The following is a 25187-nucleotide window of genomic DNA, read 5'->3' as shown; positions in this document are numbered from 1 at the left end:
TTCATTTTCTGATCTTTTGATTGGGTGGACAACATGTCAGTACATGGTGCAAGAGCCCTGATAGGTTGGAGGAAGTCCTCCGGAAGTTGTCATGAGTACTGTGTAAGTCTTTGGAAGGGGGTGAGACCCAAGAGCCTGCTAGGTTTTGTGTTGAAGTCAACGTACCCAAAGGAGGACAGAAGCTAGCTGTCCTCCGGCTTCACCATGGTGCTGTTGAGGCTACTGTAGACCTTCACTGGAAAACTGTGTGTTTTAATCAATATTTGGTGACATTAATATATTTAGTATAGTTTTCACAATTTGTATTTTTATGAAATTCACAGAGGGGGATGGTCCTCCCCTATCTCCTCTGAAGAGCCTCCACTGCTGTATGCTTATGTTTGAGTTACAGTATATGCATGTTTCCACAGCAACTCATTTTAGCCTGGTTGAATGGATTCAAACGCATGGTGAAATGTAAATTGTGTGATTCAATAATCCATGCTTTCTGGGAATGCTATAAAGTCCAAACGTTATGGGCAGAGCTAGAAAGTTGGTTGTCAGAAGTATTACAAGGTAAACGTACTTTTAATCCATCTGTCTCAATATTTCAAGACATGGCATATGTGGCTGTACTGACATACCCAATGTGCTTGACAATTATTTTCTCATCACTCATCGTGAAAAAATGTATATTAAAAGCTTGGAATTCAATTAATCCGCCATCATTAACACTATGGAAATATCTAATTATTTATTCTTTAAATATTGAAATATCGATATATATATTTTTTTATACTGTATAAATAAAAAAGGAATAGTAACCTAAACCTATCGATATATATATATATATATATATATATTTTATACTGTATATATAAAAAAGGAATATGACATGTGTCTGGTGTCCCTGGAATTCAGACAACAGCATTATATCCGCGGTAGGTAGCCTAGTGGTTAAACCGTTGAACTTGTAACGGAAAGGTTGCAAGATTGAATCCCTGAGCTGACAAGGTAAAAATCTGTTGTTCTGCCCCTGAACAAGGCAGTTAACCCACTGGTCATTGTAAATAAGAATTTGTTCTTAACTGACTTGCCTAGTTAAATAAAGGAAAATAAATAAATAAACATTACTGTAGCTTGACTATATTATGACATTCAGTTGCTCATCTCCTTTGCAACTCTTTTTATGTACCAATGAGCATCTCTCAGTCAACTAACCTGTTATCTTGTGTAACGTTTCTTCTTGTAGAATGTCAGTGTTCTGTTTCAATGGGTTCTGGATTCTAGGATTAACCTACCTGATGAAATAAAGGCAGATGAGTAAGATCATGGTCTTTCTTTCATAAACTCACTGTCTGACCAGTATGTTTTTAATATGCCTGTTTATTTCAGGAATCCACCTGCAGTTCCTCAACTTCTCAACGGAGGCCATCCATGACTACCTGGAGATTCGGAGTGGAACTCTGGAGACTGGCACGGTGATTGACAGGTTCAGTGGACCACAGGTCCCCAAGTCTCTGTTCAGCACCACCCACCAGACCAGCTTCTTCTTCCACAGCGACTACTCCCAGAACAAGCCGGGTTTCCGGATCACTTACCAGGGTGAGGATAGAGTTTGTTGTTTCAAAAAATATATTATTAAGATATTTTATGATTTTATTGAACAGATAGATAGAGAGAATGACTGTGGGGAAATATGGATAGAGGTTGTGTCAAAAGGCCGTAGGCCGGATTCGAACCAATGCCGACACCGTAGACTACAGAGGTAGATCAGTAGAATGTGTGGAAGAGGAGAAAACTCAAAAAGGGCTTGTGATTTCACTCAAATCAATTCAATGTCATTGTATTTTTCATACTCTCGGGCAGTCTCTCTTAGTATCCTCGATTTTGGCATGACACAGTTTTATCTATATATCAGTTCTCTTGATTGTATCATTTTTTTAATATGTATTTTCTGCCAATATCTATCTGAATTATCGACCACTTCCTGACTTCCAGCCTATCAGCTGCAGAGCTGTCCCGACCCTCGTCCTTTTCGTAACGGCATCGTGATCGGCAGTGACTTCAGTGTAGGCTTCACTGTGTCCTTTGAGTGTCTGCCTGGCTACTCCCTCATCGGGGACGCTTCTCTCACATGCCTGCATGGAATCAGCCGCAACTGGAACCACCCGGTACCACGCTGTGAAGGTAACTATAGAACAAGGATCAATATGGTAACTAATAGCATATAAATCTAATAGATATGATCTCTATGGTAACAGATTGATACTGCACCTAGAGAGCGACTGTGGGCGTTGTGTTGGGGTAACATCACCTGACCTGGCTGTGTATCTCCTCTGATCTATAGCTCTGTGTGGGGGTAACATCACCTCCATGAATGGGACCATCTACTCCCCCGGCCACCCCGAGGAGTACCCGAACTTCCAGGACTGTGTGTGGAGCGTAAGGGTTCCCCCTGGGAATGGGATCTACATAAACTTTACTGTGCTCAGCACTGAACCCATATATGACTACATCACCGTGTGGTAAGAACCTACACTCATCCCTCTCTCAGCAACTAATGTGTTATATCATACTAAATATACTAAATATACATCCACTTAACTGTGCTCAGTACAGAACCCATCTATGACTACAGCAATGTGGGGAAAGAAGAGATTCCCACTCATCTCTCACTCACCCAGCAACTAAGTTGTCTTTGATTTGAATTCATCTATCACTGCATCAGTGTGTGGAAAGAAGAGATTCCCACTCACCTCTATCTCCGCAACTAAGTAGTGTTTTATGTTACATTATAATATATGTACTTGGTAAAGTCTTAACTACTGGCCTCTCTGCGTGGTAAGATAACCCACTCACGTCACTTCCTGTCTGTAGTTTCATGCACCTTGTTATGGAAAAGGCTGGAAAGGGAAGACAGCTGTTCTTTTTCCTTTCCAATCACCTCCCACTAAGCAACGAAGTAGTGTTTTATTTTCATTGCACAGCTGCCAACTCTCACACATTGACCGTGAGACACACACGTTTGACACTTTACTCACGCTCACACTCCACGCCTCTTATATCTCACTTATTGAAAAGTACTGCTAATTAGTCCATTGTATAGTCAGTGCATTAACTTTTCAACTGTGCTCCAAGTTGTTTTGAAATCAGAGCATCTGCGCGTGCAATTTCACATCACGAGCAGAACCTCTATCATTATCCTGTCTTGCCACAGCACTGTGAACCGTGGCATATTGAAGCATATGATTGGTCTAGTTATGTGAGGGATCAAGGGGACTGGATGCAGAAACGCCCCAACAAGATTCGCGTGGAATGGAGAGAATGGAGAGAATGGAGAGAGAGAATGTTCTCCGCTGAGTTGATAAAACTGTTAAAAGAGCAGCACGGTAGCGCTGTTTTATGTACAATGTTGTCAACAAAATGAGGTTGCTGTTACTCCCGTCCCTATTGGAGAATGCAGCCTTTTGACAGCATGTGCTAAAGCTAATTTAAACCACACTTGCATTAGTCCCCTCGTTTTGTGATTGGCATTTAGGCTGTGACAATGAAAAGGAAGCAGACAGGGCTACAGTATGTTTTAGCAGAGAAGTTGGGTAGGGGGGCCTGATTTGTAACTATGAAAATCATTTTGCCAAACAAATTGTCAAGTTCTGACCTTTATTTTCCTTTGTTTTGTCTTCATTTAGTATGGTCAGGGCGTGAGTTGGGGTGGGCAGTCTATGTTTTGTGTTTCTATGTTTGGTTTCTGTTTCGGCCTAGTATGGTTCTCAATCAGAGGCAGGTGTCGTTAGTTGTCTCTGATTGAGAATCATACTTCGGTAGCCTGGGTTTCACTGTTGGTTTGTGGGTGTGTGTTTCCGTGTGTGTTTGTCGCCACACGAAACTGTTTCGGTTTGGTTAATGTTCACATTTATTGTTTTGTGTCTCATAGTGTTCAGTGTTTTTTTAAATTAAATTCGTCATGAACACTTACCACGCCACATCTTGGTCCGATCCTTACTCCTCTTCAGATGAAGAGGAGATTTGCCGTTACACAGATTGTGAATTCAAAAGCGTAAAATTCGATTCTAGAGGGGGGGCATTAATATTCTCTTCAGGAGCTTTTGTTATCTATTTACTTTATTTAGTCTGATAAGTTGAACAATTTTCTTTCTTAACAATGGCCTAAAATATAGGGTAATTAGTGTGCTTGTCAGCAAGCATGGGGAATACACTACTGCCATTCCCCACACTTATTTTGTTATTCCACTTCTTCCCAATTTTGCCAGTGTAATTGCATACACTTAGTATACAAAACATTATGAACACCTGCTCTTTCCATGACATAGACTGACCAGGTGAATCCAGATGAAGGTTATGATCCCTTACTGATGTCACTTGTTAAATCCACTTCAATCCGTGTAGATAAAGGGGAGGAGACAGGGTTCCTGCAGTCAAATGACCAAATCGCCCCTCTAGTAGCCTCATGGGTGGAACGTTAATGTAAATTATAATTTCATATAAGTATATCATTTTTTAAATCTAATAACATGCCGAAAGCCGGTGTTTCTATGTCAAACGGTTTTGTTATAATTCAGTCTTCTGTGATGTATATAAAGTGTAATATTGGGATGCAAACTCAAAATGTAATGCATTTCAACTCTATATCTGAAACAGTAGAGGTGTCTTTTTTTAAGACCATAACCATGCGTGTGAGGTGGATACTTTAGTTTCAGAGTAGATTTCTTTAAGACTACCAAGAAACACTGCGTGATCCTGATTTAGCCCACTACAGTAAAATATTAAAGGATTTTTAAGCCTTGAGCTAATTGAGACATGGATTGTGCTTGTGTGCCATTCAGGGGATGAATGGGCAAGACACAAATGACAGTGCCTTCGAACGGGGTTTGTTAGTAACGCTGCTCGGTTTTTCACGCATAGCAGTTTCTCGTGTGTATCAAGAATGGTCAACCACCCAAAAGACATCCAGCCAACTTGACACTACTGTTGGAAGCATTGGAGTCAACATGGGCCACACTTTTGACACCTTGTAGGGTCCATGCCTCGACGAATTGAGGCTGTTCTGAGGGGAAAAGGGGAGGCGGGTGCAACTCAGTATTAGGAAGGTGTTCCTAATGTTTGGTATAATCATTGTATATTAAAGTTAATGATGTCAAATGTTACATAATAATTACTTTTCAGTTAGTTTAAAAAATGGCTGCAAAGCTACCGGTAATTTACCAAACTTACCGAAATCCTCTGTCATTTTGGTAATTAACAGGTAATCTATGGTAACTTTGGTCATTTATACTTGAATAACTTGTCCATTAGCTTCTAGTGGATAGAACATATGGTTCAAGAGAAAATAGCCTTATTAATGAACAAGAAGTGTTTTCACTTAACTCTCGAGGGAAAAAAAGGGCTGCCTAAGTATGGTTCCCAATCAGAGACAACGATAGACAGCTGTCCCTGATTGAGAACCATACCCGGCCAAAATATAGAAATAAAAATCAAAGAAAACAAAAACATAGAATGCCCACCCCAAATCACACCCTGACCAAACCAAATAGAGATATAGAAGGCTCTCTAAGGTCAGGGCATGACAAAATCTTCCAGTGATATACTCTCCCTTTACAACCCTGGTTTCAATAAAAATAAGACCTTTGTTTCAATACACATGAGGGGATAACAAGAAATGCTGTTGAACTATGTGATAGTCAATTAGCCTAGCCAATTATGTTTAAGCTCACCCTTGACCTTAGATGTTGGATGCTAAATTAGTGGGATTATTATTAAGATCTCTATTGTGATGGTAAAAATATTCCTATTTTTGTTGTTTATATACTTTAAAGTGTTTTAGTGATTATACAATTGTCGCAAAAACCAACATTGTTTTTGGAGTTCCACGTTCCATAGTAGTCTCCAACCACTTCTCCAACCCCTCCCCCCATTAAACAAACTGACCAATAGATGTCACACTCACAGTCCATCTATTTAAATGCATCGTCATTGTTGAACGCAGACTTTGAATCTCTCCATGTGACCTGTGCACCAAGCAATACAAGTTCTTCAAGTATCCCCATAGATTCAGTCAAAGGCATCTTGATGTTTTAAAGAGAGCGGCTTTCTGAGTAATCGTCTTCCCCAGCACTCTGACACCACTATTGTGGAGTTGGATGGAGAGAAAGAGAGAAAGGAAGGAAGGGGGATGGAATATTGGATGGAAGTCTGGAGATTCATTCTAATAATTGATGCACTCCATCCATGCGCACACAACTTCTAAGTCCCGCTTGGATTTAAAACAATCCATGAGGGTACTTTAATTTATTAATGCACATTCAGCATAGCATACCCTCCACTCCACCCACACCTTTAAATAATGCACATTCAGCATAGCATACCCTCCACTCCACCCACACCTTTAAATAATGCACATTCAGCATAGCATACCCTCCACTCCACCCACACCTTTAAATAATGCACATTCAGCATAGCATACCCTCCACCCACCCACACCTTTAAATAATGCACATTCAGCATAGCATACCCTCCACTCCACCCACACCTTTAAATAATGCACATTCAGCATAGCATACCCTCCACTCCACCCACACCTTTAAATAATGCACATTCAGCATAGCATACCCTCCACTCCACCCACACCACCCACACCTTTAAATAATGCACATTCAGCATAGCATACCCTCCACTCCACCCACACCTTTAAATAATGCACATTCAGCATAGCATACCCTCCACTCCACCCACACCTTTAAATAATGCACATTCAGCATAGCATACCCTCCACTCCACCCACACCTTTAAATAATGCACATTCAGCATAGCATACCCTCCACTCCACCCACACCTTTAAATAATGCACATTCAGCATAGCATACCCTCCACTCCACCCACACCTTTAAATAATGCACATTCAGCATAGCATACCCTCCACTCCACCCACACCTTTAAAAATAATGCACACCCTTCTTTAAATAAGCATTCAGCATAGCATACCCTCCACTCCACCCACACCTTTAAATAATGCACATTCAGCATAGCATACCCTCCACTCCACCCACACCTTTAAATAATGCACATTCAGCATAGCATACCCTCCATTCAGCATAGCATACCCTCCACTCCACCCACACCTTTAAATAATGCACATTCAGCATAGCATACCCTCCACTCCACCCACACCTTTAAATAATGCACATTCAGCATAGCATACCCTCCACTCCACCCACACCTTTAAATAATGCACGTTCAGCATAGCATACCCTCCACTCCACCCACACCTTTAAATAATGCACGTTCAGCATAGCATACCCTCCACTCCACCCACACCTTTAAATAATGCACGTTCAGCATAGCATACCCTCTACTCCACCCACACCTTTAAATAATGACCTTTCAGCATAGCATACCCTCCACTCCACCCACACCTTTAAATAATGCACGTTCAGCATAGCATACCCTCCACTCCACCCACACTTTTAAATAATGCACGTTCAGCATAGCATACCCTCCACTCCACCCACACCTTTAAATAATGCATGTTCAGCATAGCATACCCTCTACTCCACCCACACCTTTAAATAATGACCTTTCAGCATAGCATACCCTCTACTCCACCCACACCTTTAAATAATGACCTTTCAGCATAGCATACATTCAGCATTAGGTAATGCCTCTGTCCCGAAGCAAGAACCAGCTAGCCTTGAGCCAGCTTCGAGCTAGGCCCAATTACCAGCTAATTCTAGGTCTACAATACCTCATTTACATTTACATTTAAGTCATTTAGCAGACGCTCTTATCCAGAGCGACTTACCTCCTTTGCTAATTGGCCTGGACCCTTTATTGTCGACACGGAGCCCCACCGATCCATCACGACTGGACTGCCGATGTGTCACCCGATGTGGTCTCAACAGGCTATACTGTTACGATATTGACGAAGAACCATCTTTAGCGCCGGCCCGCCAGCTTTTCTGTACTCTGTGTACCCTGCTCACCCAATATAGTAGTGAATACCGAACAGCACCCTGACTCACCTATTGCTGCTATTTTTACCCTATGAGCTGATGCCCCCTGGACTGTTTCAATAACAAGGTACCTCATTTTGTTTACCTGCCGGCCCCAGCCTCGAACTCGGGTCCTGTATGTACCTAACTGACCCGCTCTCCCCATTCATCTCCATTTACCCGTTGTTGTCTTAGCTCTCCTGATCAACACCTGTGATTGCTTTATGTCCCTCTCTAATGTCAATATGTCTTGTCTACTGCTGTCTTGGCTAGTTTTTATTGTTTTATTTCACTGTAGAGCACTCAGTCCCGCTCAAAAATCCTTAGATAGCTCTTTTTTCCCCACCAAACACACATGCAGAGACCTCACCTAGGTTAACTGATGCCTCCAAAGACGAAACCTCTCTCATCGTCACCCAACGCATAGGTTTACCTCCACTGTACTCACATTCTACCATACGCTTGTCTGTACATTATGCCTTGAATCTATTCCACCACGCCCTGAAATCTGCTCCTTTTATTCTCTGTCCCCAATGCACTAGACGACCAGTTTTTATAGCCTTTAGCCGTACCCTTATTCTACTCCTCCTCTAATCCGCTGGTGATGTATACGTTAACCCAGGCCCTGTAGCCCCTAGTTCCACTCCTATTCCCCAGGCGCTATCATTTGTTGACTTCTATAACCATAAAAGCCTTGGTTTCATGCATGTTAACATCAGAAGTCATTATTTTTTTTCACTGCTTTAGCACACTGCCAACCCGGATGTCCTATTCCATGTCTGAATCCTGGCTTATGAAGGCCACCAAAAATTCAGAAATTTCCATCCCCAACAACAACATCTTCCGACAAGATAGAACTGTCAAAGGGGGTGGAGTTGCAATCTACTGCAGAGACAGCCTGCAGAGTTCTGTCATGCTATCCAGGTCTGTGCCCAAACAGTTCGAGCTTCTACTTTTAAAAATCTACCTGTCCATAAATAAGTCTCTAACTGTTGCCGCTTGTTATAGACCCCCCTCAGCCCCCAGCTGTGCTCTGGACACCATATGTGAATTAATCACCCCCATTTATCTTCAGAGTTTGTACTGTTAGGCGACCTAAACTAGGATATGCTTAACACCCCGGCCATCCTACAATCTAAGCTTGATGCTCTCAATCTCACACAAATTATCATGGAACCTACTAGGTACAACCCCAAATCCGTGAACACGGGCACCCTCATAGATCATCCTGACCAACCTGCCCTCTAAATACACCTCTGTCTTCAACCAGGATCTTAGTGATCACTGCCTCATTGCCTGCGTCCATAATGGGTCTGCGGTTAAACGACAACCCCTCATCACTGTCAAACGCTCCCTAAAACACTTCAGCGAGCAGGCCTTTCTAATCAACATGGCCAAGGTATCCTGGAAGGATATTGACCTCATTCCATCAGTAGAGAATGCCTGGTTATTCTTTAAAAGTGCTTTCCTCACCATCTTAAAAAGCATGCCCCATTCAAAAAATGTAGAACGAAGAACAGATATAGCCCTTGGTTCACTCCAGACCTGACTTCCCTTGACCAGCACAAAAACATCCTGTTAGCATCGAATAGCCCCCGTGATATGCAACTTTTCAGGGAAGTTAGGAACTAATATACACAAGCAGTTAGGAAAGCTAAGGCTAGCTTTTCAGGTGGAAAACATCCTGTAGCACAAACTCCAAAATGTTCTGGGACACTGTAAAGTCCATGGAGAATAAGAACAGAAGAGAGTACGAAGAGAGTACGACCGAAATGCAGCGTGTTGGTTACTCATGATCTTTAATGAATGAAAAGTGACGATACATGAAATAACTAAATACAAAAACAACAAACGGAACGAGGACCCTATTACAGCCTATCTGGTGAACACTACACAAAGACAGGAACAATCACCCACGAAATACAAAGCGAAACTATGGCTCTCTAAATACGGTTCCCAATCAGACAACGAGAAGCACCTGACTCTGATTGAGAATCGCCTCAGGCAGCCAAGCCTATACAAACAACACCCCTAATCAGCCGCGATCCCAAAAATACAAAAACCCCAATACGAAATACAACAACAAAACCCCATGTCACACCCTGGCCTGAACAAATATATAACGAAAACACAAAATACAATGACCAAGGCGTGACAGCACCTGAACATAGCCCATCTGTAAATAGCCCACCCAACTACCTCATCCCTGTAACGGTTCTCTTGTGGTGAAGGAGAGTCGGACCAAAATGCAGCGTGTAGATTGCGATCCATGTTTAATAAACAAACGTAACACACAAATCCATTACAAACACTACAAAACAAAGAACGTAAAGAAAACCGAAACAGCCTATACTTGTGTAAACTTACACGGAGACAGGAACAAGGACACTAAGGACAATCACCCACAAAACACACAAAGAATATGGCTGCCTAAATATGGTTCCCAATCAGAGACAGCGATAAACACCTGCCTCTGATTGAGAACCACTTCAGACAGCCATAGACTTAACTAGAACACCCCACTAAGCTACAATCCCAATACCAACACACCACATACAAAAACCCCATGCCACACCCTGGCCTGACCAAATAAATGAAGATAAACACAAAATACCTCGACCAGGGCGTGACAATCCCCATATTGTTGTTATTTAATTTTGCTCCTTTGCACCCCAGTATCTCTACTTGCACATTCCTCTTCTGCACATCTATCACTTAAGTGTTTAATTGCTAAATTGTAATTATTTCACCACTATGGCCTATTTATTGCCTTTACCACCCTAATCTTACATAGCTCTCTCTCTCTCACAAACACATACGCACACGCTCTCTCTCACAAACACACGCTCTCTCTCTCTCTCACAAACACACACACGCTCTCTCACACACATGCTCTCTCACACACACACACACTCTCTCATGCTCTCTCACACACACACACGCTCTCGCACGCTCTCTCACACACACACACGCTCTCTCAAGCTCTCTCACACACACACACACACACGCTCTCTCACACTCTCTCACACACACGCTCTCTCTCACATACACACACACACACATGCTCTCTCTCTCACACACAGACACACACACTCTCTTTCTCACAAACACACATACAGACACGCTCTCTCTCACAAACACACACATACACACTCTCCTTCACTTTCTGTCACATACTGTACACGGACACACACACACTCTCACACACACTTTCTCTGTCACACACACAGACACTCACACATTCTAACACAAACGATCTCTCTCTCTCTGTCTCTCTCACACTCACTCTCTCTCTCACTCTCTTTCTCTCTCACTCTCTTTCCCTCTCACTCTCACTCTCACACTCACACTCACTCTCACTCTCACACTCACCCTCACTCTCTCTCTCTCTCTCTCTCTCTCTCTCTCTCTCTCTCTCTCTCTCTCTCTCTCTCTCTCTCTCTCTCTCTCTCTCTCTCTCTCTCTCTCTCTCTCTCTCTCTCTCTCTCTCTCTCTCTCTCTCTCTCTCACTCACTCACAACGTGCTCCCGGAACATCTCCGGTGTCCGAAAAATAGTCAGACTAATAAGACAGCTCATTTGTTCATTTGGACCACCCTAACCTAATTGTGCACAGAGAGTGGGTCCACTGATTACCAATACACAGAACCCGTCTCCTCTTCACACTCTTCTTTACCTTTTACTGGCTCCAGATTGTACTGCTCTTTGGCTGCCAGGATCACAGAGATGTAACCCTCCCGCTGCCCTTGTCTCTTAATTGGGTAGGTAGTTTGATATCTGGGTAGTTTGATATCTGGGTAGTTTTTTCAAACACCCTCAATTTGTCAGGGCATGGACTCTACAAGATGTCGAAGACATTCCACAGAGATGCTGGCCCAATGTTTCCTACAGTTGTGTCAAGTTGGCTGGAAGTTGTTTGGGTGGTGGACCATTCTTGATACAGAAACTGTTGAGCGTGAAAAACCCAGCAGCTTTATAGTTCTTGACACTAACAGGTGCACCTGGTGCGCCTTCCCCGTTCAAAGGCACTTCAACCTTTTGTCTTGCCCATTCACCCTCTGAATGCCACACATACACAATCCATGTCTCAAATGTCTCAAGGCTTAAAAATCCTTCTTTAAACTGTCTTCTTTAAGTTGATTGAAGTGGATTTAACAAGTGACATCAGTAAGGGATCATAGCTTCACCTGGTCTCATCTTTTGTACACTCAATATATATAGTTTGTAGCTACAGCTGAACAGTTTGTAATTACAGCTATACAGTTTGTAGTTACAGCTATACAGTTTGTAATTATAGCTATACCGTTTGTAGTTATAGCTATACAGTTTGTAATTATAGCTATACAGTTTGTAATTACAGCTATACAGTTTGTAATTATAGCTATACAGTTTGTAATTACAGCTATACAGTTTGTAGTTGCAGCTATAACGTTTGTAGTTACAGCTATACAGTTTGTAATTACAGCTATACAGTTTGTAATTATAGCTATACAGTTTGTAATTACAGCTATACAGATTGTAGTTACAGCTATACCGTTTGTAATTACAGCTATACAGTTTGTAATTATAGCTATACAGTTTGTAGTTACAGCTATACCGTTTGTAGTTACAGCTATACAGTTTGTAATTACAGCTATACAGTTTGTAGTTACAGCTAAACCGTTTGTAATTACAGCTATACAGTTTGTAGCTACAGTATACAGTTTGTAATTACAGCTATACAGTTTGTAATTACAGCTATACAGTTTGTAGTTACAGCTAAACCGTTTGTAATTACAGCTATACAGTTTGTAGCTACAGTATACAGTTTGTAATTACAGCTATACAGTTTGTAGTTATAGCTAAACCGTTTGTAATTACAGCTATACAGTTTGTAGCTACAGTATACAGTTTGTAATTACAGCTATACAGTTTGTAATTACAGCTATACAGTTTGTAATTACAGCTATAAAGTTTGTAGTTACAGCTATACAGTTTGTAATTACAGCTTTACAGTTTGTAGTTACAGCTAAACAGTTTGTAGTTATAGCTATACAATTTGTAATTACAGCTATACAGCTTGTAGTTATAGCTATACCGTTTGTAGTTACAGCTATACAGTTTGTAATTACAGCTATACCGTTTGTAATTACAGCTATACCGTTTGTAGTTACAGCTATACAGTTTGTAATTACAGCTATACAGTATAGCTACACAGTTTGTAATTACAGCTATACAGTTTGTAGTTACAGCTATACAGTTTGTAATTACAGCTATACAGTATAGCTACACAGTTTGTAATTACAGCTATACAGTTTGTAGTTACAGCTATACAGTTTGTAATTACAGCTATACAGTATAGCTATACAGTTTGTAATTACAGCTATACAGTTTGTAGTTACAGTATACCGTTTGTAATTACAGCTATCCAGTTTGTAATTACAGCTATACAGTTTGTAGTTACAGTATACTGTTTGTAATTACAGCTATACAGTTTTTAGTTATAGCTATACAGTTTGTAATTACAGCTATACAGTTTGTAGCTACAGTATACAGTTTGTAATTACAGCTATACAGTTTGTAATTACAGCTATACAGTTTGTAATTACAGCTATAAAGTTTGTAGTTACAGCTATACAGTTTGTAATTACAGCTTTACAGTTTGTAGTTACAGCTAAACAGTTTGTAGTTATAGCTATACAATTTGTAATTACAGCTATACAGCTTGTAGTTATAGCTATACCGTTTGTAGTTACAGCTATACAGTTTGTAATTACAGCTATACCGTTTGTAATTACAGCTATACCGTTTGTAGTTACAGCTATACAGTTTGTAATTACAGCTATACAGTATAGCTACACAGTTTGTAATTACAGCTATACAGTTTGTAGTTACAGCTATACAGTTTGTAATTACAGCTATACAGTATAGCTACACAGTTTGTAATTACAGCTATACAGTTTGTAGTTACAGCTATACAGTTTGTAATTACAGCTATACAGTATAGCTATACAGTTTGTAATTACAGCTATACAGTTTGTAGTTACAGTATACCGTTTGTAATTACAGCTATCCAGTTTGTAATTACAGCTATACAGTTTGTAGTTACAGTATACTGTTTGTAATTACAGCTATACAGTTTGTAGTTATAGCTATACAGTTTGTAATTACAGCTGTACAGTTTGTAGTTACAGCTAAACAGTTTGTAGTTATAGCTATACAATTTGTAATTACAGCTATACAGTTTGTTATTATAGCTATACAGCTTGTAGTTATAGCTATACCGTTTGTAGTTACAGCTATACAGTTTGTTATTATAGCTATACAGCTTGTAGTTATAGCTATACCGTTTGTAGTTACAGCTATACAGTTTGTTATTATAGCTATACCATTTACATTTACATTTAAGTCGTTACAGCTATACAGTTTGTAATTATAGCTGTACCGTTTGTAGTTACAGCTATACAGTTTGTAATTACAGCTATACAGCTTGTAGTTATAGCTATACCGTTTGTAGTTACAGCTATACAGTTTGTTATTATAGCTATACCATTTACATTTACATTTAAGTCGTTACAGCTATACAGTTTGTAATTATAGCTGTACCGTTTGTAATTACAGCTATACAGTTTGTAATTACAGCTATACAGTATAGCTATACAGTTTGTAATTACAGCTATACAGTTTGTAATTACAACTATACAGTTTGTAATTACAGCTATACAGTTTGTAGTTACAGTTGTAACGGAGTTCGTCTGTTGAATGAAGAAAGTCGGACCGAAATGCAGCATGTAGGTTACTCATGACTTTAATGAAAGAAATACGCGGTACATGAAATAACTGAAACTAAATACAAAAAACAACAGAACGGAACGTGAAACTAATTACAGCCTATCTGGTGACTACTACACAAAGACAGGAACAAACACCCACAAAATACAAAGCGAACTCAGGCTACCTAAATACGCTTCCCAATCAGAGACAACGAAAAGCACCTGACTCTAATTGAGAATCGCCTCAGGCAGCCAAGCCTAACTAGACACACCCCTAATCATACACAATCCCAATGCTAATAAAACCCCAATACGAAACACAACATATAAACCCATGTCACACCCTGGCCTACCCAAACATATAACAAAAACACAAAATACAATGACCAAGGCGTGACAACAGTATACCGTTTGTAATTACAGCTATACAGTTTGTAATTACAGCTATACAGTTTGTAGCAACAGTATACCGTTTGTAATTACAACTATACAGTTTGTAATTACAGCTATACAGTTTGTAATTACAGCTATACAGTTTGTAATTACAACTATACAGTTTGTAATTACAGCTATACAGTACAGCTATACAGTTTGTAATTACAGCTATACAGTTTGTAATTACAGCTATACAGTTTGTAATTACAGCTATACAGTACAGCTATACAGTTTGTAATTACAGCTATACAGTTTGTCGCTACAGATGTACCTGTTGAACGTTGATGCCGGATGCCTGATGTCAATGATTGAATGGGCTGCACTCTACATTGACGTGGGAAAATGTGCAGAGATTTCCAATGTGCTCCTTTCAAAGCTATGTTTGTGTTGGTCAATTTGTTGTCAATTTGTTGTTTTCATTTTCTATTGACATTGCCACTTGTCCTAGGAGAGGGATTTGATCAGTGTGTGTGTGTTTGTCTCTCTGTCTGTGTGTGTGTGTGTGTTTGTCTCTCTGTCTGTGTGTGTGTGTGTGTGTGTGTGTGTGTGTGTGTGTGTGTGTGTGTGTGTGTGTGTGTGTGTGTGTGTGTGTGTGTGTGTGTGTGTGTGTGTGTGTGTGTGTGTGTGTGTGTGTGTGTGTGTGTGTGTGTGTGTGTGTGTGTGTGTGTGTGTGTGTGTGTGTGTGTGTGTGTGTCCGTCTCTGTCACAGGGATGGTCCGGACCAGAGCTCCCCCCAGATCGGTCAGTTCAGTGGGAACACAGCGCTGGAGTCGGTCTACAGCACCTCCAACCAGATCCTCATTAAGTTCCACAGCGACTTCAGCGGCAGCGGATTCTTCGTGCTCAGTTACCATGGTGAGCACTTCATCTGAGAGATGGGCATGGGAGAGAAACATAAAGGACAATACAGAGACAAAGATGGAGATCGAATGGAAGGAAGAGAGTGAGGGAGTGAGGTAGAGAAAGATCAATGGCCTGAAAGGCAGCAGAGTAAAGCTCCTAGTCCTCCTCTTCCTCCTCTTCCTCCCCCTCCTCATCTTCCTCATCCTCCTATTCCTCCTCCCCTTCCTCTTCCGCTACCTTCTCATCCTCCTCCTCCTCTTCCTTCTCTTCCTCTTCTTCTGCTTCCTCCTCCTTATCCTCCTCCTCCTCCTCATGCACCCTGACTGCCTTGGGCCTGTGACACGCATGGCAGCCAGTACTCATTAATGGCTCAGCTCATTTTCATAGTCAATTAAATCCTGACTTATTGCACTTCGATGCCTCTCTCCCATCTGACAGTGATAAATCAGTGAAGGTTTGTGGCTCTATACACATCGATTATTGACTACAGGCTGCACTCTGAGCAATGAGTACTCGACCAAATCTAGTTTTTCTAAACAGCCATCCAGTCACATACTGTATTGTATACACACTGCTGAGACAAACCAAGCCAATAATAGTAATAATAATAATAATAAGCTGAGCTGAGCTGTACTGGGCAAGCTTGGTTACACATCCATTATAGTTGCTGAAACAGGGCTGGGAAGGAGAATGTGAAAAGAAACTATCCAAGCCAGCACTGTATGTCTGATTGGCATTATAGTGTAAATCCCTTCTCTATAAGAATAAAAAAATACCTCAGCCAGCTCAGTCCAGTTCAGGTCAGCCTTATCGTGTTAATCAGTCATTCCAGTCATAAAGCTGGTACTAGTTTACAGTAGCCTCTCTCTGTGGAATGACCGATTACACACAAGGCTGCTCTTACACTGATTGTTGACACGGTGCTACTGGAATAAACAGATTTATCAGCCCAATAGCAAAGCCCATGTTGTTCTGCTACAGCCAGCATTTATGACTTAACTACAAGTGCTTATCGATCGTGGCCTGTATCAAACGTCTCTTCCTGTTAACCAGTCTGCCTCGATTGCGGACGGTGGGGTGGCTTAAAAGGTACTCCAATCACTTTACTATAACAGTTGAGGTGCTTAGCTGTCACTTTAGTTTCAGCTCTGTCCAAATGGATTATGGGTACACTGCAGTTTGATACAGTATGGATCAACAGTTGCGGTTGGTTGATTACAGTTATTAAACAATGTTTAATTTGTCGGTCAGATGTTCAAAGGTAACGGAGAACTATTTGATGAATACTATTATTATCATTATTATTCATCTGTACTTCGATCCCTATAGTCTAATAAAGCAATCCCTAACCACATATCTGGTCTGTTGCTCTTCTCAGAATGTACTAGACTAGAGAGAATGCGCAGCAATGTTTCTCTATATTTACATGGATTTGGCATGGGAATTACTCTGCCTCTGTAATGAGTTTAGCTTTGATTTATTTTAAAAGAGCCTCCGAGTTAGAGAGACAATTTTATTTCCCCTTAGTGAACACTCTGCTTTGCTGTGAATTAACCAAGATTTATATAACGTTTAGTATTAGTAAAATATATTAATTTACTATATTAGAATGTCCTCAACTCTCCTCAACTGTCAAGTAATCAGATTATAGTCTATAGCCGGTTTATTCATGTAGTTTGCAGTCCAGACTTACAAAAAAAAAGTGTTTTCATTTCGGTCACATCAAAGATTGGCCGGGGGTAAATAGATGGAATATGATTATCTCTCTGAATAATCTTCAACAAGCAAAATGCAAAACTGTCACTTTTTCCAATTCTGTTAAGAGAGGGTTTAAGTTGAAAAATTGCATAGTTATTCAGGACATTATGCAGACATCATGATTTGATGACTCAATTCCCAGAGCCCACTAGTTTTGACTGGTGATTATCTTCATCGTTCACAGTAACCACGTTTCCATGCAGTTTTTAGGAGAGTAAAGTCAAACTGTATAAAAGAAAATCAAATACAAATGTTCCTTCACTTATCCATAATCATCAGGTTCATCAGGTTCTAGAATATTTGCATGAAAATCTGTTGCCAATTGGATGGAAACCTAGTTAGTGTAGATAAATCCCACTGGGGAAATACATAGAAGAAGCTAAGTCATGTTTTCCTCCTTTTTATTGAGCTCTTTTGTGAGAACTACACTCTTAGAAAAAATGTGCTATCTAGAACCTTAAAGGGTTCTTCGACTGTCCCCAAAGGAGAACCCTTTGTAGAACCCTTTTTGGTTGCAGGTAGAACCATTTCTACAGAGAGATCTACATGGAACCCAAAAGGGTTCTAAGGAACCCAAAAGGGTTATCCTACGGGAACAGCCAAATAACCTTTTTGTAACCCTTTTTTCTAAGAGTGCATCAGTCTCTCATGGGGACATAGAAAGTAGCTGTCAGTGTCATTGACTCTTCATAGCTTTCGCTTCAATTGCCAATACACACAAACACACGCACACATATTCTCCAACTTCACAGTCACACACACACACACACACACACACACACACACACACACACACACACACACACACACACACACACACACACACACACACACACACACACACACACACACACACACACACACACACACACACACACACACACACACACACACACACACACACACACACACACACGACCCTCTCACCACCTAACGCCCACCCACACACACATACACATGCTCCCCCATCATCCCTCTACCCCCCTCCCCTGTTCCCTCTGTGCTCTCTCTCCTTCATCTCCCTGCAGAGCCTCCAAAGGAATCTTATTAATCAGCTAGCACATTGAACAGGAGCCACATGGTAAGTGGCTCTCGCTACTCAATTCGTTTTATTCTAGCGACCAGCATCGTCTGGAGCCAAAGCTCCTGTTAGAGAAAGCTAGCTTCCTCCCTCCTCTCCTCTGTCTACTCTGTTAGCTGGGGTGTATTCATTAGTGCACACAGCAGCAAACCATATCAAGAGTTTCTTACTGTACAAATAAAGGTAGGTCCCTCCCCGTTTCGTTCCGTTGGCTTCTGTTTGTTTCCCAGTGAATACATCCCTGTTCATGCCTGGGAGAAAAATAAGTACTGTGTATCAGACCTGGGTTCAAATACTATTTGAAATCTTTCACATATGTTGAGTTTTTGCTTTAGCCTGCCTAGAGAACCAGGTGGGTGGGGTTTGCGTTTTTGAGACATCGGTGCCTGGTTGTGCCAGGGATGGGGATTGGTACAAATAGACCACTGTGTTATTCCTGATAATTAATGCACCAATTAAGACGGTGAAATGGTTCCTACAATTAACAAATGTTGATGGTGCTTCAGCCTGTCTATATATACTGGGAAGAGAGAGGGAGAGAGTCAGACAGTGATTCCTATACAGTGATTCCCTAGATATGGTAGTGTGCTACTTTTGACCAGTGCCCTATGGGGACTAGGGTGCTATTTGAAGCTCCAGTACTTTATAGTATTAGCATACCTATTGTATTTTTAGCAGCATGCTACACTTTCAATGTATTTGGTGCATGATAGATTACCTTCAAATATTACTCAATAGTTGAATGAATGATCAATGACTGTTTTTGATTTCCCCCCTATTTTGTGTTGCCATGACACTGCCAGGTAGCTGAGTAATGGGTGTAGTCTGGCTATGTAGTCCTGAAAGATGTTGGCTGTAAGATTCAGTGGTAATATGGTAATACTTCCCCTTGCCTTGGTAATATTTCCCGGTACCTTATATTATTCCTGTCATTAGCAGTGATTCCTCAGGTGTGTGTGTGTGTGTGTGTGTGTGTGTGTGTGTGTGTGTGTGTGTGTGTGTGTGTGTGTGTGTGTGTGTGTGTGTGTGTGTGTGTGTGTGTGTGTGTGTGTGTGTGTGTGTGTGTGTGTGTGTGTGTGTGTGTGTGTGTGTGTGTGTGTGTGTGTGTGTGTGTGTGTGTGTGTGTGTGTGTGTGTGTGTGTGTGTGTGTGTTTGAGAGTGTCTATGTGTGTCTGTGTCTGTATGTCTCTCCGTCCGTGCATTTGCTTGTGTGTGTACAGTGCAATATCTCTCCCTGGGCACAGCTCCGACCTGTATCACCTTATTTCATCCTGTCATTAGCGCCAGCTAGCAGCGCTCTCTTTCCTCAGATCGTTAGCAGTGCGTCGGTCCCAGCACAGCCCAGTTTGACCGCTCTATTGATTCCCAAAAGGTACACTGGGGTTATCTGATGCCCTTAAAAGCACCGTCGTGATCACTTTGCTGCTGAATTAACTGTTATGCAGCCAGGTGGAGGAGGTGTGGAATCTGATATTTTTTTTCCATTTAAGCTTAACCTTTCAAATGTCCGTTTTTCCTCCTCCCCAATGCTGATGCTCTTTTGTCCAGACATGGGAAATCAATGGAGAACTGTGATTTTGCAAGTGGGTCGGCAGTAGTGGTGGCACAGGTGGGGTGATTGGCTTTGCATTACTGTTGAGTTTAGCAGAAACTCACGTTCAAACCATCAACAGGACTAACCAAGAGATCAAAATATTCTTAATTTAATTCCACGTTAGATAAAATACAAAACAGTGCCAGTGCAGTAAATGCTTAACAAAAAAAAAGCATTACTACTTTTGCATTACTGTTGAAATGTTCTTTACACTTATTTAATCTCTTTCTTCCTCCTTCCTCCTTCTTCCTTCTTCTTCTTCCTCCTTCTTCCGTCTTTCTTCATCCTTTTTCTCCCTTCTTCTCCTTCTTCCTTCCTCCTTCCTCCTTCTTCTGTCTTCTTCTCCCTTATTACTCCTTCTTATTCTTCTTCCTCATTACCCCTTCTTACCTTCCTCCTTCACCCCTTCTTATTCTTCTTCTTCTTCCTTCACCCTTCGTCCTTCTTCCTCCTTCCTTCTTCTACCTCCTTCTTCCTGCTTCTTCTTCCTTTTTCTTCTTCCTTCTTCCTCCTGCTTCTTCTTCCTCTTTCTTCCTCTTTCTTCTTCCTCCTTCCTCCTCCTTCTTCCATCTTCCTCCTCCTTCTTCCTGCTTCTTCCTCCTTCTTCCTATTCTAGCGTACCAGCTGAGGATCTGCCAGGCGCCCCCTGAGGCCGCTAACGCTGATATACTCATGGAGGACGGGGAGCTTGAAATAGGTAAGGCGTTAACCTTTAGTTCAATCCCAGAATATTCTCAATTTTTCTAATGGATCGTTTGGGAGAGATTGGGCCTCCACACGACTCTTCATTTAAAAAAAAAAAAATGTTTTACCTTTATTTAACTAGGCAAGTCAGTTAAGAACAAATTTTTATTTTCAATGACGGCCTAGGAACAGTGGGTTAACTGCAGAACGACCGATTTGTACCTTGTCAGCTCGGGGGTTTGAACTTGCTACCCTGCCGCCACATACTTAGGACGAGGAGGTTTTTCTAACCACCTGACCTAATCAGGAAAAACTCTGGTGTTGTTGGTTATAACTGTGACCTGTAGTTTTTCCTGGTCAGATCACATGGTCAAGAATACTCCTGGGTGTCACGCCTTGGTCATAGTATTTTGTGTTTTCGTTATATATTTGGTCAGGCCAGGGTGTGACATGGGTTTATTTTGTTGTGTTTCGTATTGGGGTTTTGTAGGCATTGGGATTGCGGCTGAGTAGGGGTGTAGCGTAGGTTTGGCTGCCTGAGGCGGTTCTCAATCAGAGTCAGGTGATTCTCGTTGTCTCTGATTGGGAACCATATTTAGGTAGCCGGGGTTTCACTGTGTATTTTGTGGGTGATTGTTCCTGTCTCTGTGTAGTGTTCACCAGATAGGCTGTCATAGGTTTCGTTTTTGTTGTTGTTGTATATTATAGTTATTTCATGTATCACTATTCTTCACTAAAGAACATGAGTAACCACCACGCTGCATTTTGGTCTGACTCTCCTTCAACAGACGAACGCCGTTACACTGGGCATGTATTCATAAAGTGTCTCAGGGTGCTCGGGTTCGATTCAATCTGTAATGCTGAAGAGTGTGATCAACATTTTTATTTAAAGATTTAGCTGACGTATGCAGCGTTTAACGTAGATGCAGTCTCCGCTAACGCAGAAACATTGCCTTTATATTTCAATCACGTTGTTACGTTGAACTTCAGCGATGCAGATTGAATGGAGCCCCTAATCGAGGATCAGTTGAGCTTTTTTAGCTCATAACGAATTAAGATTATATGGACGGGGATCAGCCACTCCTATTTCTGAGATGCTTTGTGAGTATAGGTCCTGGCCTTACTTCAGCCGCTGAAACTAGGAAACTGAAACCCTTTACACCAGTACCATGTCCCTGTGTTTCACAACATCCCCCATGTCAGTCTCACCTCTGCTACAGTAAACACGCTGATGTACAATGTTCACAGAGAGTATCGATCATGGCTTAGAGAAGAGAGGGCTGGCCTCCTCCTGTATGTGTGACCCCCACTAATACCATGGATGGACTCACACACGCACACACAGACACACACACTCAGACTCACAGACACCTAGCTAGGACACACACATGCATTCACGCATGCGCACACACACACCCTGCTAGACACACAGGGTTATTTCTGCTTTGCCGTGGTATTAATGGTGAGTTAGCAACTAGATCTGTGATTGGTGGGTATGAAAGTGGCGATCACAGTGGCTGAGATGGATTCACCTTGCCCGGTAACAAGGCCCAAAGACTGTGCGTATGTGTGTTTGTGTCTGTGCGAGTGGTTGTGTGTACTGTAGCAGCCCTGTACAGAATACTAAAACCACTATCATCCATCATCATCTGTGACATGGCCCTCTGCTGCTTTTTAAAGATATCAGATAGCTTCTAAAAGACTAGAATGTTACAGTAGATGATGGTGATGAAGATGATGAAGAGCATAACTTTGGATTTTCAACACCATTTATTCTTGGTTGCACTAACACTAGTACTACTGCAATACTCATACTTCAGGGACCATGGTTTATTTTGCATTATATACTGAGTGGTTCGCCCCCTGAATGCTGATTGTCTGAAAGCCGTTATACCACAGGTATGACAAAATATAACTTTTTACTGTTCCAATTACGTGTGTAACTAGTTCAAAAGAGTTCTACATGGAACCAAATGGGTTCTACCTGAAACCAAAAAGGGTTCTCCTATAGGTTATTTTTCTGAAGATTGTACAGTAGGCTACACACTCTCTCTTTCTTTGTCTCTCTCTCTTTCAGACACAAGCTAACTTGTCTTTTTCACTTTCTGCTCCATTCAACCCTTCTCTCTCTCTCTCTCTCTCTCTCTCTCTCTCTCTCTCTCTCTCTCTCTCCTCTCAACATTCCCTCTCTTTTGGTATCTCTCCTCTTCCTCCTCCTCCTTAACTCCTCCTCACAGGCGACATCCTCCGGTACCGCTGCCATCCTGGCTTCACCCTGGTGGGGAGTGAGATCCTGACATGCAGGCTGGGGGAGAGACTTCAGATGGACGGGCTTCCTCCCACATGTCAAGGTGTGTGTGTGTGTGAGCGCGTGCATGCGTGTGTGCGTTCCTTCATGCGCATAAGTGTGCACAAGTGTAAACCTGCGAGTGTGTGTTTGTGCATGTGTGTATGCACTCTTGCGTGTGTGTGTGTGTGTGAGCGCGTGCATGCGTGTGTGCGTTCCTTCATGCGCATAAGTGTGCACAAGTGTAAGCCTGCGAGTGTGTGTTTGTGCATGTGTGTGTGCACTATTGCGTGTGTGTGTGTGGCAGCTGTAATTAAAAGGGTTTAGTCATTTGATGTTGTGCTGCTGTGATGTGTTTTGCCCAGCTCTGTCACAGCCCCTCGTGTTTTCTGTCTTCTCTTCCAGTTCTGTTTCTGTGTCGTCCCTTTCGCTGTGTTTAGTGGCCTAAACAGCTGTTGTCATTAATCTTTCATGGTGCCATATTTCTCTCCTCGATCCCATTGGTGGGACTCACTTTGTCAGGATTTGTCCTGATAATCTACCTGAAAAATATGTTAAACCTGGAAACTCGATGCATCATGGCATCATTCACAGCTTGCGTCCCAAATGGCACTCTATTGCCTACATAGTACATTACTTTAGACTAGGGCTCTTGTCAAAAATAGTGCACTATGTAGGGAATAGGGTACCATTTGGAAGGCAGTCACAGTATTTTGCAACCGGAACTGGAACTCGATCAAAACCAACTCCCGGGCGTGTGTTATAAATAGAATGAAGCAGAGCTGAAAGTTTTCACATAACTTTGAAATTAATTTACAGTACCAGTCAAAAGTCTGGACACACCTACTCATGGAAGAGTTTTTCTTTATTAGTACTATTTTCTACATTGTAGAATAATAGGAAAGACATCAAAACTGTGAAATAACACATATGGAATCATGTAGTAACCAAAAAAGTTTTAAACAAATCAAAATATATTTGAGATTTTAGGTTATTCAAAGTAGCCACCCTTTGCCTTGATGACAGCTTTGCACACTCTTTGTATTCTCTTAACCAGCTTCACCTGGAATGCTTCTCCAACAATTCCCACATATGCTGAACACTTGTTGGCTGCTTTTCATTCACTGAGTTCGGATGATTGTGGAGGCCAGGTCATCTGATGCAGCACTCCATCGCTCTCCTTCTTGGTCAAATAGCCCTTACACAGCCTGGAGGTGTGTTGGGTCATTGTCCTGTTGAAAAACAAATGATAGTCCCACTAAGCGCAAACCAGATGGGATGGCGTATCGCTGCAGAATGCTGTTGTAGCCAAGCTACATGCTACAAGTGTGCCTTGAATTCTAAATAAATCACTGACAGTGTCACCAGCAAAGCAACCCACACCATCACACCTCCTCCTCCATGCTTCACGGTGGGAACCACACATGCAGAGATCATCCGTTCACCTACTCTGCACCTCACAAAGACACGGCGGTTGGAACCAAAATCTCTCATTTTGACTCATCAAACCAAAGGACAGATCTCTAGGGCGGCAGGTATCCTAGTGGTTAGAGCGGTGGCCAGTAACCAAAAGGTTGCTGGATCAAATCCTGAGCTGACAAGGTAAAAAATATGTTGTTCTGCCCCTGAACAAGGCAGTTAAGCCACTGTTCCCCGTAGGCCATCATTGCATATAAGAATGTCATCTTAACTGACTTGCCTAGTTAAATAAAGGTTAAATAAAAATAATTTCCATTGCTCGTGTTTCTTGACCCAAAGAAGTATTT

General features: G+C 41.6%; 1 protein-coding gene across 1 annotated transcript in view; it reads left to right on the top strand.

Moving 5' to 3' along the window:
- LOC124043287 (CUB and sushi domain-containing protein 3-like) overlaps positions 1 to 25187 on the top strand; it is a 720075-nt gene that overhangs the window by 577076 nt on the left and 117812 nt on the right. The window contains exons 41-46 of the mRNA XM_046361728.1: positions 1375 to 1584; positions 1981 to 2169; positions 2330 to 2507; positions 15884 to 16029; positions 21067 to 21147; positions 23372 to 23485. Coding sequence (XP_046217684.1) covers positions 1375 to 1584; positions 1981 to 2169; positions 2330 to 2507; positions 15884 to 16029; positions 21067 to 21147; positions 23372 to 23485 — 918 coding nt within the window. The remainder of the gene's footprint in view (positions 1 to 1374; positions 1585 to 1980; positions 2170 to 2329; positions 2508 to 15883; positions 16030 to 21066; positions 21148 to 23371; positions 23486 to 25187) is intronic.

Source organism: Oncorhynchus gorbuscha, linkage group LG09, assembly GCF_021184085.1.
Source record: "Oncorhynchus gorbuscha isolate QuinsamMale2020 ecotype Even-year linkage group LG09, OgorEven_v1.0, whole genome shotgun sequence".
Classification (NCBI taxonomy): domain Eukaryota; kingdom Metazoa; phylum Chordata; class Actinopteri; order Salmoniformes; family Salmonidae; genus Oncorhynchus; species Oncorhynchus gorbuscha.
Note: the sequence above shows the minus strand (reverse complement) of the source record. Positions and strands in the feature narration are given on the sequence as shown.